Below are 16,868 nucleotides of genomic sequence, written 5' to 3' on the forward strand. Positions count from 1 at the left end.
AACATGATGATGAAATCCTGTATCCATTCCACCAGCATCACTTAACATTTCATGAGTAATTTTGCTGTTTAATCTGTGCGATGCTGTGAAAGATCTCTGAGAGGATGGCAACACAATGAGGGCACAAATCTTCTCACTCAGCATCCATATTAATATTTTCATCCTGTAATAACTAAAAGTCATTTCATTACTCATTAATCAGCATCTGAAGCTTTTCAGTACACACAGAAATATGATCCTATGATTTCACAGGAGGAGCAACGTCTAATGTGACAACAGCTGGCAGGGTAATGAAATGCCTCGATCATGTTGTCTGTCAAGGTTCCTTTCATGAGCGGCAAAGCAGCAGAATGGGCAAAATGATGAAGTGGCCTAATTCCAAGCTGTGGGATACAGACGTTGCATCAATGCAGTGTGTCTTCCAGGCCTTTGTGACAATCAATACTTAAAACAACAGCAGGAAAATATGTGGAATCAGCACCTTTGGAATAAAATGGCCTCAAAATTGATTTGCAGAAGGTTCATTCAAGCATTCAAAGGGATTTAAACTGTGCACAACGTCGCCAGTCTTATTACTCATCAAACTCATATCAACCTGTGGGGTGGGGGGGCTCAGGGTATATTAAAGTGAATAAGTGGTAAATAAGACAAGTCAGCATAAAACAGAACATTCTGAACTAGTCGAAGCGTTTACTCTGATTTATGCCTGTGGTCATCTGTGTGAGAATTTGTTTGTGTGGGTGCATACATGTTTGTGTTTTCTATGTGTGTTTAAATCAATGGTCATCCCCCTGATGCATGATGGCCTCATAAATCATTGTTTGTTGATCACTTGTCAGGAGGCAGGAGCCTTATAGCGTTCTCCTAATTATTCCAGCTCACAGCCCCGGCGGATGAATAAGGACGGGAATGCCAAAGCAAATCAAGGCAGACATGCGGCCGTGAAGGTAGTTCTGGTTTGAACGTGGGAGGCTGGGGGGGTGGATGAGAGTTTCAGGCCACTGGAGGAGGAATGGGACCTGAGTGTTTCTGCTTGGGTTAGGGTGCAGCAAGTTGAATTCTGGGATTCACTGAAGTGAGAAATCCACAGTATAAGATATCAGTCACGCAATTTCAATGTCCTAGGGAACCCTGTCACGGCAGGAACAAACCGCTTCCCTGATTGGCCGAGCAAAGAAGCAAATAATCCATTCCTGTGACATTTAACCATCTCTTTAAAACTATTATGAACAGTTGTTATAGCCTGGTTCTTCTCTCTGCAGCCTCTGTAACGCTGGGCTGTTTCTCCGAGTTAAAAGGAAACATGCAAAGGCATCACTTTTTAAGCAAGGAAGTGTGCAATGACAAATCCTGTCAAATGGTTGGACTAAGTGGTCAGAGTGTAGTATTGGCTTTCAGTGTCATTAACTTTTCCAGCAGTAAGCACGTTTCTGTCACCACTGACCAAATTGCTTTAAAGGTCCAGCAATTAGGCGGCTGAGGCTGAAGCTTCGAAGCTGAGCAGAGAGCGTCTACAGTAAGTCGTAACAGGATTATTAGAGATGTTATGTGAAGGCAACTTCCTTCTTACTCTGATATTTGGAATTACTGCATTTTTCTGTGTCAGTCAACTGATCCACAGGTTAATTAGTGGATTACACTTTATAATTACCAAATCTGTAACACAGAGTTGAAACATTCATTTAATAACAGGTTATTTTCTACTATTCTGTTTTCTTTAAGATGTTGCGTCTCTGCAGCCATGGAGAGTGAAGCCATGTTAGCTTCAGGCTTTAAGGGTTTTAGCATGTTTGGGTCCAGCTGAGCTCTGAGGGTCAATGCAGTCTCTGCTTTTTCATGATGGTTTCAGCATGATGTGTGTTTTGAAAATAAACGAGCAGAAATCTTTTGATCTCATCACTTTGGTGCAGAGTTTGAGCGGACCATCTCTGTTGATGCTTCTGGTGTTGAAAAATCCATTTTGCCAGCAGTTGGGAGCAAATGTTTACTCACATACTGATTTTATTTTTAACATATGCAGTGCATAAAGTATTCATACGCAACATTTCTCTGACATTAAATCTTTGAGTTCCAGTGATGCAAAATATGCAGTGATTAAAGAGCTTTAGTATAGATGCATATTTTATATACTTATCCATAACATCTGTTCAATGTGAGTGAAATTTCATTTTTTTTTTTTTTGCAGTAAATCTTGGCCCATAAAGTTGATTTTGATTTTAATATATGAATAATAAGTGAAAACATTTTTAAAAAGACAGCAACCTTATATATATATATATATATATATATGTTTAGTTTTTTCTTTTTCTTACACATGAGTGTGAAGAACTATAGACATTTCTTGACAGAGCTGGACATAGAAGGCAGCTTTCCTCATTTACATAAAAATGCACACAGACAAAGAAAAAGGAGAGGAAGTGATGAAAAAGAAGAAATGTTTGTATAAGGAAAAGACAAAACAAAATATCTACTTTTCTTGACAGAAATGTATGTTTAGGAGAAATGAAAAAGAAAATATATACATTTCTTGATGGAAACTCATGTGTAAGGACAAGGAACAACTACTATTAGCCATTCAAGCTAGTTAGTAGCTAATCTTAAGCACTTTTGCAACATGTTGCTGTTTGTGATACATTTAATGAGAAGCATGCCATCAGGACGGCTAATAAACTGATTTAATTGCAGGTTATCGCTGAGCTTATGCTGGGAAGCCATGATGAATTTTCCACTTGCTATGAGGCAGAAATCTGAACTTACAACTTGAGAATCTTGACTTGTGAGTGAAAACAAACTCGAAACTTCAGGCTTGAGTTACTTCTGCATTGCTAAAGGACAAAAACCTTTTAGTGTCTTTTGTTTTTGATTTCCCACTTTTATGTCACAATAAACTGATAAACTGCAGTTCCTGTTTTACTGCTTTTTTGAACGCCTGCTAGTGTTGTGATGCCAGGAACACTCAGTATTTTATCTGGTGATACTTGTTATAATGGTTTAAATCTAAAACAATGTGTATCAAAGCAGTATTTATGTGAAGGAAGGGCCCAGTCAAAGCCCAGAATCAAATCCAGTTTAGAATTTGTGGAAAGACTGGACAATTAAAATCTGCTTTAAATTAAGACCTGAAAATGAAGATCCAGTCGGTGCGTTTAGAGACCAGAGGTGGACGAGTTCCCAAAAATGACACTCAGGCAAGAATAGAACTACTTTATGTTTTTACATAAGTAAAGTACAAAGTAGCTGTTCAAGAAATGACTCGAGTAAGAATAGAACCATGTCTGGTAAAAATACAACTCAGCAACTGAGTAACTGATCAAAACATCAATCATTTAATATTTGAAAATGACATCATCATACGGACCAAAACTTGGGTCAGCGCCTGCAGAAGCTTTGGGGAGTCTTGATGCTGGTTGCAGAGCTGCAGCCTCTCCTCAGAGGAGATGCTGGTTTTGTTGATCAGCTCAGCCTCCAGCAGAGATCTGCTGTTCCTGAACACACTGACGGTTCTTCCCAGAAACCAGAGACGAGGGTCTGCATCCCGTCATTGCTGCTGCAGCACCACAGCTTCCTGGGTGACCTACATTTCTCCCCAACACCATATTTCTTAATGTCCCTTCGTAAATCATATCACCAGAAAATGTTGATTCATTTTGTCATCTGGCAGATGTCAGAAATACACAGACGTATCCGTACTGCTGCAAAGCTAAAAGCAATTTCACAAACTCAGCGTCACAGCAGGGCATGCTCTCTAACACAGCTGCTGCTACTTTTCATGCATGGTTCTGTATGTAAACATGCAGCAGGATGCTGTCATCCAGCAGACGAGTTCAGAGGTTTTTATGTGGGTCCACATGCAGAAAATTGATAATTTAACAATCTGAGTTCCATTTCTGACTTCAGTTTGTTGTGCAGACGTCATTCTGGACTCGTTCTGACACGTAACATAAACAGCTTTACTCAGACATATTTCACAAAGGTGATCACCCAAATGCTTTAGACAATGGATGGATGGATGAAGTAGAAATATCTTTATTGTCCTTCAGAGGGAAATTAAAGATGGATAGATGGTGATGGTTTCATCTCACCAAGTTGGTGCACAACTTCACACAAACACACACTCAGCCCCGCCCCTCTCATTCAATCACTGCAAGAAAGGGGAGGAGCCTAAAAACAAACCCTAAAACACAAACATGACAATAAGAGGGCATCCTTTAAACCTGCATCCTTAAAGAAAACATTTCTCTGAATGTTTTCTTTAAACATTCACATGCTGTTATTCACATTAACAGCATGTGAACACATAATCCTTTAAATTGCCTTTAAACTCATTCAGTGAGAGCAGCACCTTCAGTTTTGTTTGTTTGCAGTTGATTAAAAGAAGACAAACAGCAGGTTCCCTGCTAAGACATTAGTAGCATGTTTTGTAACATCCAGCATCATTGAGCTCCATTTTGTTCATGAGAAATTGGCACAAAACAAACAAAACCACAATAATGGAAAAGCAAAATGAAAATCTCACAATACATTTACATGGATTAAACCCTGGTTTATGTATATTAATAAAACCAGAGTAAACACATGACATGCAGTGCACTGGATGATTAGCATATTTAGAAATATAGCAAATTTGTTCTAGAAATGAACTGTTTATGCACTTTAATGAATGCTGTTGAGCAATTTGCATTTCCTGGTGTTTAACAAGAGCAGTGAAAATAATTAGGGTTTGTGGTTGTGGGCGGGGCTTGGAGCGCCGGCCTCTCAGATCCTTACAGGAACTCTGAAAGTTTTTGGGCTCCTCTGGCTGGACAGCGCCGGTAAAACCTACAAGCAGTTAATGGACTTTTTGGCAGGAGTTGTCATGTTATAGAGGCAATCCTGAGAGAACATTAATGTGTCTGAGTGTCTCCTCTGCTAATCACTGAGGTCAAGCATCCAAATGAAAATTGTTTGATCTTTCCATTTCAGCGAAATATGCATTACTTTACCAGAAAGTCCAAAGAATGAAGCTGCAAATGCCATCATGGTTTGGACTAAAAGTTTTCTAAAACTACTGACTCAGAAAACACAGTTTGGATTCAGGTGGTTGTGAAAGTTGCAATCATGATTTACAGCATATGAATCTCAGTTACAGTGAATAATAATTCCTTGTGCCTCTTTGAATAAGTAAGATATGAATAACTCAAAAACTGAAACATGGGTTACCTTTCTGGAACTGAACTATTTCATAAACAGTTCTAAAAACTCATCAGTTCAGGAGCAGGTTTCATGGTTTTACAATCTCAGGTCAGGAAAATGTAAAAATCAACATTAGAACGACTTCTTCCTGTTATCCAAGTGCCCTAACCATAATAAAAACATAATCTGCTAGAACATTTGTGGTGAAAAAACCTGTCAGGAAGAACTGAGTTGACAAATCTCGACACTCCTCAAAATGGCTGCTGTTGAAAACTGAATCAAATCAGCTTTACAACTAAAATAGAAACGTCTGTAAAGCATTAATAGAACTGTAACAATAAAAAACCCAGTAAAGTTTTCAATAACATTTAAACTCTTCTGCAGGTAGAAGGTCTGACTTTAACCAAGTTCAAAAAGTCACTCTAAAGTTTAGCTTCTCTGCACCGGAGAAAAAACTGACCTTTGACCTGACATTTAGGGAGACCAAACCCTGAACTCTCTTACTAAGATTTGTAGTTTCATTTCAAGAGGACAAATGCATTGCTTTATCTTCTTATTTCATATATCTTATTTAAAAATATATATATTAGAAAAATATTATCATAGATGGGAAGATTCTTAAACAGCAGAATGATGATCAGATCCAGTTGCTGCAGCTTTTCTATTTTTAATATTTTGCATTCTTCAGTTGAAAATGTCAATTTTAACAAGGGTGTGTTCATTTTTCTAAAATGTTTATTACAAACCAACAGTTGGGCTTCGTCTGGACTGAAATGAACTCCAGCAGGTCAGTGGTTGAGTCCGTCCTAAAGAGGCTGCATGGAGGAGCAGCGATAGAATCACTGCAGTCTCAGGCCCAGTAGTAAGCAGGCCATGCTTCCTGTTTGGCTCCCTGGAGGATTCTGTGTGCTAATTATTTACCGAAGCCACAAAACGGATCAAATGGGACCCAGTGTGGAATAAAGAGGGGGTACGCTGATAGGGCACGCTGGGTTACATGGGTTACCAGGCGAGAGGGGGAGGGGAGCAGAACAGGCAGGAAACATGAGGTGTATAATGGTGGAAGTAAAGTGGAGGAGTGTCGTTCACTGGTGAGTCAGGAAAGGTGGGGCCACTGGAGGACACGGCGGTATTAGATTTCAGATGCATATGAATGACCAACTGCTGGCTTTGCTCTAGCTTTAGGGGGAAATTGCATTGGCCATCCTTCAGCTGCAGTGCAGAATCTGGATGACTGCTTGTCTTAATCCCCGGGTGGGAGGCAGGGGGTCATGAATGTCTGTTGTTTGTATCATTAAAGTGAAGAGTTCCAGGAGACTAGGCTACCTTTCTTTCTTTCTGTCTTTCTTTTTTGTGGGGGTTGGTTTCAAAGCTCCCTGCGTTCTCCATAATTAGAAACATTACCCTCATGTGACTGGCTTCAGATCTGCAAGGAGTTAAAATGATGTTCAGTTTCTTTAAAGTGGATTTGCTTCATTGACCTAAGAACAACTAAAAGGTACATACAGTGGAGGCAGGCCAAACAAAAACACAACTCTGAGCCTGAAATAGGTGGGGGAGGGGCAGGCTGCTGCTTTAAAACTGTGGGTTTGAAATACAAGCAGACTCCAGGGAAAAAACCCACTGGACTGAGACATCCCTCAGTTTTTACAGTTTTTAGAACACAAACTAACTAGTGACGCTGCATGCAGAACCTGATCACATTCCATGGGTTTTAATCTGATTCCAACAAGCAGAATGTGCAGCTTCTGGTATTTTGAATGATCAAAAATCCTAAAAGTGTTGAGTGTGTTTGTGTTCAGAGAGAAAACACTTTGTAGGAAATCTTGTAAAACTGCTGAGGTTTTGTCAGATTGAATGGAGAGCTTTCCTTTTTATGTCATGCCACTGATTCTCATTTGGACATGGACTAGGCCATTTACCTCTGCAGTCACACTGAGGTAACAGAGTTCCAGTGAACAGAGTTGGAAAAGTCAGGATTTGAACAACGTTCATAATTCCTCTTTCAAACATCGATTGAAGCCTCAGCTTTAATTTCTGAAAGCAAACAGCACTTTTAATTTGTTCAATTTCATTTTAGATGAAATCTTACATGTGTATTTAGTGAAACAAGTTTCCACCACAGATTGTTGATGTGAGAAGTGCCCATATTGCCAGTCAGCATTGCAAGTTGTAACTGGGGGAAATCAGAGTTTGTTTGGAAAATGCACCTTTGTGGGCATTAAAGGTGAAGTTCTGACTCCAAATGGAAACCACCTCAACAATATGCCTTAACATTGGAGCTCTGGCTGCTTGTTTAGGCTGGTTCTCCTGTGGGAAGGTGAACCTCCATCCTTCTGTCAAGTCTTCTGCAACCTCTAAAGGTTTCCTTCCAACAGCTCCCAGAGTTCAGCTCCAGTCACTTAGATAAGAAAAATCTAAAAGATTTAACAATCAATACAGGAGAAATCCACAAAGACCAGGAGGATCAGGAGACACACTGGGGGTAACAATAGAACCTGACTTGACTGAGACATTTGAGCTGCAGAGTTGATTACTCAACAAGGAGCAGGTGGTTGGTTAGAAACTGGGTGCAGCTGCGAGGGAAGCAAAGGAACTAAAGCTGAACTGAGAGAAAGGAAGAAAATTCACAGAGAAACAGAGAGCAGATTATAAATCCCAAAACAAAGACCAAGCAATAAAAAAGACATTTTATGGCTTTCTTCAAACAACATTTTTATTTTTGCCACTCTTCCAGAATGGCCTCATGCGGTTGTCTTGCCAACAGATTCCTCCACCTGAGCTGTGAATCGCTGCAGCTCCTCCAGATCTCCATCTTAGAAAGGCTCTCCTTGCTCAGCCCGTCAGTCATGATGAACATCTTGGTGAGTTTTTGGCTGGTCTATTTTCTCCATATGACCAGATGATGGGTTGACCTCTGTGGGATTTTGAATGTTGTTTTATGACTTAACTCTGCTTTAAACTTCTCCACAGTGTTCACACAGCAGGTAAATGTCATCCACATTGGACTTTTTCACCACAGTCTGAACGACCCAATTCCGATCTGTTCCACTTCCATGTATGGAAGTAATTTGGATTTGTATCCCAGAGTTTCCTGACTGGTCCTGAAGACAAACTGCCCTGAATGTTTTCCATGTTTGAAAAGGAAACGGTTGGGAAACGTGTATCCCACAGTTTTCAAACGTCTGCAGTCTGAACAGTTATGTCACATTTTATCCGACTTTTACATCATTGACGTGAAACATGTGTCATAATTCTGCGCCAGAAAAAGGCAGATGTGGTAAACCAGGATGTAAACAACTGCTGAAAATGATAATTATGAATTTATGAACTGTCTGTGTCGTCCCAACCCCACCACTCATCTCTGACTGCACATCCAGACAGACTGCTCTACTCAAACCTACACACACAAAGAAATGGGATTTTAGCAAAGAATCAGAAGCACCAGGTCCTGCTGTGTGAACGCAGCCTTCGTCTTCATGATGCTGGTTGTTCTTTAAGAAGCTCTGGGTCCAGAAACAGAACAGCTGCATTTACTCCGAGCTTAAATTACACACAGTCAGCCTCCACATGCTAACTGGTTGCACTGGACTTTAAGGACATCAATTTAAAGAGGTTGACTGCAAGAGGAAATCACACTATACTTTTCTTCTGTTTGTTGAAAATGTGTTAAAGTGCTTTGAAATTTATGGTTCTAAGCTGAATAAATGTGAAAATGTTTAGTTATTCTGACTTTTTTGCGCTACAATGCAATTTTATAACCTTGTGATGCTTTTTCAACACTCTGTTTGAGAGTTTCATGTGATTTTTTTCTTGGAACAGTGTACACATTGTGATTTAATTGGGATGTAAGCAGTTTTCGACCCTTCACTTACATAAAATAAGTTCCTGCTGCTGTAAAGCTTTAAGTTAAATATGGAGTTCAGAGTCCCAATTAAATCCAAACAAGGTAATGTAAATCCTAAACTGCCTGCAATCAGGCAAACCGGCTTATGTGATTCCACTCTAAACAGAGCTTGATGTCCTGACAAGTTGGCTTAAATTACACTGAAAAGGGAAAAGGCCCCTTTCATTTCCTCCCACTCCCGGAGCGGAGCCAGCAGCGGCTCGCAGAGGACACAGCGAAGGCCCCACCAGCACAACGTCACAAACCCGACTCAGCCTGAAGCCACTCAAACATGCAGTTTAGTTCAGAAAGAGAAGCAACCCAGTTTTTGACTTCAGCGCCAGATAAAGTGCATGAGTGATGTGCGACCTCCAGCAGCTCCTCACCAAACAATAAGTGACCTTCTCCCGATGAGGTCTTCCCACGTGTCAGAAGGGATTCTACTGGGAGTGACTGAACTGTTTGTTTCCGTGTCGACGGGACAATGGCGCTGCCTGCTTCAGCTGCGCCCGGCGACCTGCTGGGTGTCCTTTCAGCTCCTCCAAACTCTTCTCAGCTCCCTGTTGCTGTCTGTGAAAAAATGGAAGAAAGATCTGGAAACAGCAAACCATGCATCACAGCTACAGGCCTCTCATCCATTACTGCCCGTCTCTTACAGAACAGAACTCGGGTTTTACACGCGGGGTGCTTCTCATTGTGTTTATTGCGCTTTTCTCCCTCTTCATTTGCTCTCAGTCATTACGTTCATGGATGTGTGTGTGTGTCTGCCGTGGTGCTAAAACACCATGAGGGAATTAGGGCTTTTTGCCACCCCCACCTCTCATAAATGTGAAGGGATAGTAAATATCAGGCAGCAGATGGGGCTGATGCTCCCCCCGCCGCTGGAGGAGAGGGCAGAGCAAATGGAGAGCCATCAAGAGCAGCAGGAGTCGCCCCGGGCCAAGATGGGGGAGCAGAGGACACGGACCGGACTGCTGCTCCGCCAGACAATTTTAGAGACAAATTCTCCCCATCAACAAGGGAACCAACCACACCCCATTAGGAAGCAGCGCCCATAAGGTCATTTTCTATCATACACAGGCATGCCAGTTATAAACAACACGACTTCTCTGACGTAGATTTACCAGACAACAAATAACAATGATGGTCTGCGTAGTTTTTATTTGGAACTGGTTTCCCACTGGAACTAAAACCACCTGTTATATTTTACTGATTTAAATCAAAACAAAATACATTTTTCTTGTTTTATTCAGAAAACCTTCATATTATGTCTGACAAGAAAAAAGTGTGATGCAGGAATGTGATATAAATTTGTTCTGTACTCTCTGGGCTCCTTCCAGCCTGTGTTTCTGCCTCCAGCTCATCTTCATCGTTGCTTCTGGAGACTCGTCTTCCTCCTGACAGCCTGCAGATTCTCTGTGGTACATCAGCCAAACTCGAGGCCCGCGGGCCAAATCCGAGCCGCCAAAGCTTTTTCTGTGGTCCTCTAGAGTGCAAATAGAACTTCAAAATAACAGTTGTGTGCTTAAATATAATTCTTTCTGTCAAATCAAAACCATTTTTATTTGTATATTGCAAATATTATTTCACTTTTAGAAAGTTATAATATTTTAACAGTTTCTTGTTGGTACCTTTGGAGACATTCATGATCTCGGTGTGGCCCGGATTGAAAGCATGTTTCACGCTCCTGCTTTTTGACGTTCAGGTCAGGCCAGTTTGCTGGTGTTACCATGGTGACCAACGCAGGCGGGCCGGTACCATTTTCAGCTTAAAAAATAAACCAGCATCTTCATGAAGCTTGTCCAAGCATGGAGTGCTCTGAAATGTCCTGGTAGACGGCTGCTCTGCCTTTGGCTGTGATGAAGCCCGGTGGACCAGAACCAGCATGAGGTAACTCCTCAAATCACCGGTTTTGTGTTAGCAGGAGAAATGGCTTGTAGTTGTTGTTTGTTTTACTTTTATACCAAAGACAAAAAGGGAAATCCTACAACTGCTAAAATCTGACGCCTCTCCATTTTTGTCTTCATTTCATAAAGAAGGAAGTTTCACTCAGTTTCCTTCAGTGGTTCTTGGTGCAGCGCCCCCACAGGTGAGGAGGGGAACAGGTTGCTCCAATAGTTTGTGAAAGAGCTGAAATGTAACAAATGTTGCAAATTTGGTCCCCAACTGAACCGAGTTCACCAGACTATCAGGTGGAAAAACAAAAATAAAGGCTTAAAATATCAATTGGAGATTAAATTATGCCTTATTTTAATTAAAGTGATGAAATAAACAACTTTTAATGGTTTAGTTTATTGAGATGCACAGCAAGCTTCTGATAGTCATAACTGATTATATAAATGTTGCTCTCTCATCAATTAACAATCTGTAAACAGGTCTAAATTTATGCAAGCTGCTTCGTTGTTGTTGTTATGAAACCACAAGCATGGAGAATATATGCCAGTATTCCCACAGCAGTATTAGACTGTCTCCCACTGGGACAGGAGGAACACATGTGGATCAACGATGACACAACACGGGATCTTACTGCGCAGCGGCATGAACTGAGCGGTGATGTAATGCATCCACGCTGCCTGGATGAGAGGCAGGAAACCACAACAGGCCTTATTATTACTGGATTTAGCATCTAGTCTGAGATAAGGCCCGGTCACAGTGGGGGGTGGGCAGAGCGGTTCTTTGGATAGATCTCACGTCCAACTTTTCACTGCAACATCCGTGCTTGTATGAATGATTTAAGCGTTCAAGAGATTGGAAATGACTCTTTTTTTCCTCTGCAGTAACCCCCAGCTGCTGAGTCGCACGGCTTGGTGACTCAGTCTCAGACCTCCGACTGATCTGCATTTGCATTTATTTATTTCAGGCGGAAATGGAGGCAAATTTCAACGGGTCACTAATTTCATTTCAATGTGTACCGGTGACATTAGCCCCGAGCCAATATTTCAGAGGAGCACAAAATCAATGCACAGAACCAGCTGGGAATAGTCCTGGAACCCATTAGCAACTTTGACCAATAGGTCAGGTAAAGTAATAGCTAGATAAATGTTTTATTACAGATTTGCAAACTGACTTAATGTGGAGGTTACTACCTGTGCGGCCACGCGTGGCCAGCATGTACCGTTGGACTGTGTGTCTGCTCTGCGTGAGGCGGATCCGCTCCTGCTGGCCTCATGACACCCTGAAGACGTAACCGATGGTAACCATTGGCCCTGCTGCTAATTATATTCTGCATGACATCATAAACGACGGGATGTCTTATTGATGTTACTGAGAGAAATCACAGGCATGTCAGATCAGCAACATCTCTCCACTGATGATAGAAACAATCTGAATCTAATTTGATGATCATGTTTTGCATTAGTTAAACTTGTAGTATTACTGCTTTAGCATCCTCAGAACTACTTTCATTTATTAAGGGATCGATTTGGTGAGGAATAAAAAGAAAATGACTTAAAATTAATTTAAACTTTGAGCAATTTGTTGCTATTTAAATTGACTAAAGACAAGCAAGAGCAGAGAGCCATTTCTGACCTCAACCTACTAAATGAAATTTATCTGTAGTCAGAAAACCCACATGGATCTTTGAAAAAAAATTACCTAATCCAATTTTATTAATACTATTACAGAAAGTTTAATTTTTTATGATTACAAAAGAAACAAGTTGTATGTTTTATAGCAAAATAAGGGTTAATGAGAATATTTTCTTGGAAAATGAAGGGCAATGCTAACAGTTTTTGTGCTAATAATCATAAACGATTCTTGACATCTTTTGATCTATTCTTTAAATATATTTCATGACAACAACAAACAGCTGAATCTCTTCTTTTCCATGAGCTTATATGTAAAAACAAAACCTGGTTTTTGCTATTTTTATCAGGAATTATTTAAAAAGAGCTTCTGCAGGAGGACTGAAAAGCAGCAGATTGCAAAACCTTGTCTAAAACATGATTATCACTGACTCAAAATTAAGAATGAGCAGATTTAGATGTCTTTTAATTTTTTAAGCAATAACTAAACATCCATTATTTTACATTTTGCCGAGAGTAACCAGCTTCCCTTCCCCCAGAGCTGCATTCAGACATTTCCTGGTCTGATGTGAAGCTGCTGTGTGCTGAGTGCTTTAAGAGTGGAGGGCTGGTTTTCTGAATGAAAGCCAGACAGACTGAGAGCAGCAGCTCCTGTTTCCAGCTCTGTTTCCAAGGGGACCGCCACGGCAACCAATCAGAGCTCTGACCACTTACAAGCGGGCAATTCAAGTTCTTAAAGAGGCCTCGTCTGTTTTCAGGCTAAGTGAAAGAAAGAAAAGAGCAGAGAACACCTCAACAGTTCAGTTCAAAACATTTTTTTTGTTTTTTTTTCTCCTTTTTATTAAATGTGAATTCACATGTTAGTTTGAACCCATCCATTTAAGATTTCTGCCTACATACAAAAACAGGCTTAATTCTGTCGTCACATCCTTTTCAAAACCGCAAGAAATAACATCTGTGTACATATATTCACAAACTGAAAAGACAGTGGATGGTGGTAGGTACTTATTTATTAAAAAGATGAGTCAAAGACAGATTCACACTTGGAATGTGAAGTAACTACTGCCCAGAACTTCCAACAAAACGTCTCGGCATATAATTAAGCCATATTCCAAAAAACTCGTAATTAAACAAACTTCATATGTAAGAGCCACATAAAAAATAAACAATATCTGCTTTTTTTAAGTGCAAGAAATAAAAAATACAGGTTTGTGGTTCATGTCTTTAAAAAAAGAAGGCAGTCTTCAGTTTTTAAAATAAAGTTTCATTTCATGAAACAGGACTATGGAATGTTCTTTTTTGCTTGCTTGGTAAAATAAAGCCAGGCCACCATTGAATCAGACTTTGCCCCTTTTTTCTGTGGAACTCTTATTTCCCCTAATTTGCCATCAAGTGTGAGTTTTTTGCTGTCAGTTCTGCCCCATGATGAGATCCGAATAACATTCAAATTGATGTATGTGTTTTATTAGCATGCATCACACCACCAGGCCACATTACAGTTGTTTTGTATCAGTTCCAGCTGATTCTGTTTATTTCCCTGCCCAGAGAGGCTTCAGCATCATAATCCGAGATGATGTCGACAGTGCACGAGTCTGTTTTTCCATCACTTGCTACAATTGTTGATGGTCTGTATCTCAAGAGTATATATTGCACAAAAAAATGAGAAAGGGGGGGAAAAAACAGTATGTGCCATAAAAAATACCAAAAAGAAATCCAGTTTCACACCTGCGATCGGGACCCATCCACATATCACGAGTATGATATACATAAACTCCTAACTTTACTATATTACAGTACATATACAATCTTGAAACTAGTTCCAGCTCTGAGGTATGTGTTCCCCATGATGCCATTGTATCGTCTACAAATACTCAACAAATCTGCTCTACAACTGTACAAAACCTAGTTTAAAATCACAAGGCATTTTTGATGCAAGTCTTCTGTTTAACTTAATCCTTAAAAGCAGGACTCACCTTGCATGCGTAAAAACAAAGGATAAAGGGAAGAAGTGCCTGAAACTCACTGAAAGCACAGTAAGAACATTCCCTTTTCAACTGTACAAAAATATGCCTGAAAATATCTTTTTCTTTTAAAAAGATGAGGTCTGTTATGTATCAAAATGTTTCCTCCGCACCTGCATACTCTGCAGAGGTTTTAGGCTGCTTGATTTTTCCAAACCAGGAGGTAAAAGGAATCAGTTACAAAAAGGAAAAACCGAACCAAAAAATCAAAAAATAAAAACCAAACCATTTTTGCGGCATTTAGAAATTACACAAACCGTTGAAAAGTAGCATCCTGAACAATCTTCAGTTCACAGATTTGCTTTGAGACAGTCCACAGTCCGAGTTCAGCTCCCTGCAGTTTGTTTTTGTTTGTCTTGAAGAGGATAAGATGCATAGAAGTTCTTCCCTTTGTGGTCTGGTTAAGCTGAGCAGTAAATGCAGACCTATGAGGGAAAAAAATCCAGAAAACCCTGTCATGCTGTCAGATAAAAAAAAAAAGTCTGCAGACCTTGCCGTTATTTTCTCCTCTTTTTTTTCTGCTACCAGCTTCAGAAGCATCTCACTCCTCAAACCTCACCTCCGATCACGGTCCTCCTCTTCCTCTTCCTCTTCCTCCTCCCTCTGGTAGAAAACCCACAAGAGGCAGGGCTAGGGACAATCTGACCAGGACATATAATTTCATATCTTCCTTCTCTGTTATTACTAGAGGAACAGTTTCTGTGTTTTTCTTCAGTATGTGAAGACTAAGTCGGAAAAGTTCGCCTCCAGCCAGTCCCCTGCGATCATCTCGCTCAGTTCTGGCGTGCAGTAGTCTGGGAATTCAAAGTGGGAGCCCAGGCTGCCCTCACTGAACGAGTCCAGGTCCTTATCCACCAGAGACAGGGACAGGTTTCCTGAATTGGGGTTGCCCAGCTCGGAGCCCGCGGCGCTCGGAGCGAAATTCAAACTAAAGTCAAACAGCAGGTCGTCCGCGTCCTCCCCGGACGAGGAGCCGCTGCTGCTGCTGCTGCTGGAGGAGGAGGAGGAGGAGGAGGAAGAGGTGGACACCGACCTGGAGGATGCTGGTGAGACGGAGGCAGCGTGCAGCGCGCCCTGCTTGGAAATGCTCTTGATGTTGTAAAACAGTCTGTTGTGGCTCCTCACCTCTTCATACATGCTCGCCCCCTCCGACTCCGCCGAAGAGCTGAGAGTCGGGCTCGCCGGAACTTTGGCGACGCCGTACGGCCTCAGGCGCTCCTCCTCTCCCGCCTTAAAGTCCATCCGGTAGTCCTCTTCATACTCGTCATCGTCATCCTCATCGGTGAGCTCACTTTTCACAGTCTTTGCAACTTTTATGCTGGGAAACACGCAGTCCTCCGCGTAGCCGTGAGCGGTCTTGGAGCCGCTCTTGGTCTTGATCTTGGAGCACTTCTTGCTGGGAGTCTTGGCGATCTTGCCGCACTTCTCCGGTGACGGCGCCGAGGGTTTGGAGCTGTCCAGCTTTGGTTTTTTCTTGGGTCTGTACTTGTAGTCGGGGTAGTCGGCCATGTGTTTGAGCCGCAGCCGCTCGGCCTCTCTGATGAACGGGATCTTCTCGCTGTCCTTCAGCATCTTCCACCTCTTGCCCAGCCGCTTGGAGATCTCCGCGTTGTGCATGTCCGGGGACTGCTCCATGATCTTCCTCCGCTCGATCTTGGACCAGACCATGAAGGCGTTCATGGGTCTCTTGATGTGGCCGGTGGCCGTCTTGCACCAGTCCGGGTTGATTGCCACGGGGCTGCATGCCATAAACTCGCTCTCCTCCGAGTCGGTGGCCTCCCTGGACATGCTGCCATCCGTCTCGCCGTGGTCCGTGTGCTGCACCATTGTCCACAGTTCGGAGTCACTTTGCAGTCTCTAACAGCTCCTCACCGCCAGGACGGCTCAGCTTTCTCTGGTTCATCCACGTCCTCTGCTTAACGTGTCTCAAGCTCTGCACTCTTTTTCCAGAGTTACAAACTGCCTTCTTAACTAGTTATCAGCTTTTTCATGTCCCCTGCGTCACAGCCCAGTCCTCCAATCCCGCTCCTTCCACTCCGCCCAGCAGACTCCGAAGACTCCGGTTAACCCTTTTGGTTCCTGCCTCCTCTGCTCTGTGGAGGCAGGAGGCTCTGAGTGGAGGTGGGGATTTGTGCTACATAGTGTCTGGGGCAACACGCCGGGCGAGACAAGCATATTAAACACCCAGTCAGCGCCGCGCGCTCCGCACAGCGGCTTTACGCACCGGAGCGTACACAAGCCTGACTTGTGTTTTCTAATATTTTT

At 41.9% G+C, this 16,868-nt stretch overlaps 1 protein-coding gene and 1 long non-coding RNA gene across 2 annotated transcripts; one reads left to right on the forward strand and one right to left on the reverse strand.

Annotated features, from left to right (window-relative positions):
• The first annotated feature begins 7,737 nt into the window (after window positions 1-7,737).
• LOC122845884 lies at window positions 7,738-8,894 on the forward strand. Its single transcript, XR_006373153.1, has 2 exons — window positions 7,738-8,036; window positions 8,146-8,894. It is a non-coding gene; the product is annotated as an uncharacterized LOC122845884 (long non-coding RNA).
• A 4,487-nt stretch (window positions 8,895-13,381) lies between these two features.
• sox11a (SRY-box transcription factor 11a) lies at window positions 13,382-16,578 on the reverse strand. The gene has a single exon (XM_044142414.1). It carries the CDS (start codon window positions 16,428-16,430, stop codon window positions 15,315-15,317), a length of 1,116 nt encoding a protein of 371 aa, XP_043998349.1. The 5' UTR covers window positions 16,431-16,578; the 3' UTR covers window positions 13,382-15,314.
• Window positions 16,579-16,868: the final 290 nt, after the last annotated feature.

The sequence above is a fragment of the Gambusia affinis genome, linkage group LG16, assembly GCF_019740435.1.
Source record: "Gambusia affinis linkage group LG16, SWU_Gaff_1.0, whole genome shotgun sequence".
Lineage (NCBI taxonomy): Eukaryota > Metazoa > Chordata > Actinopteri > Cyprinodontiformes > Poeciliidae > Gambusia > Gambusia affinis.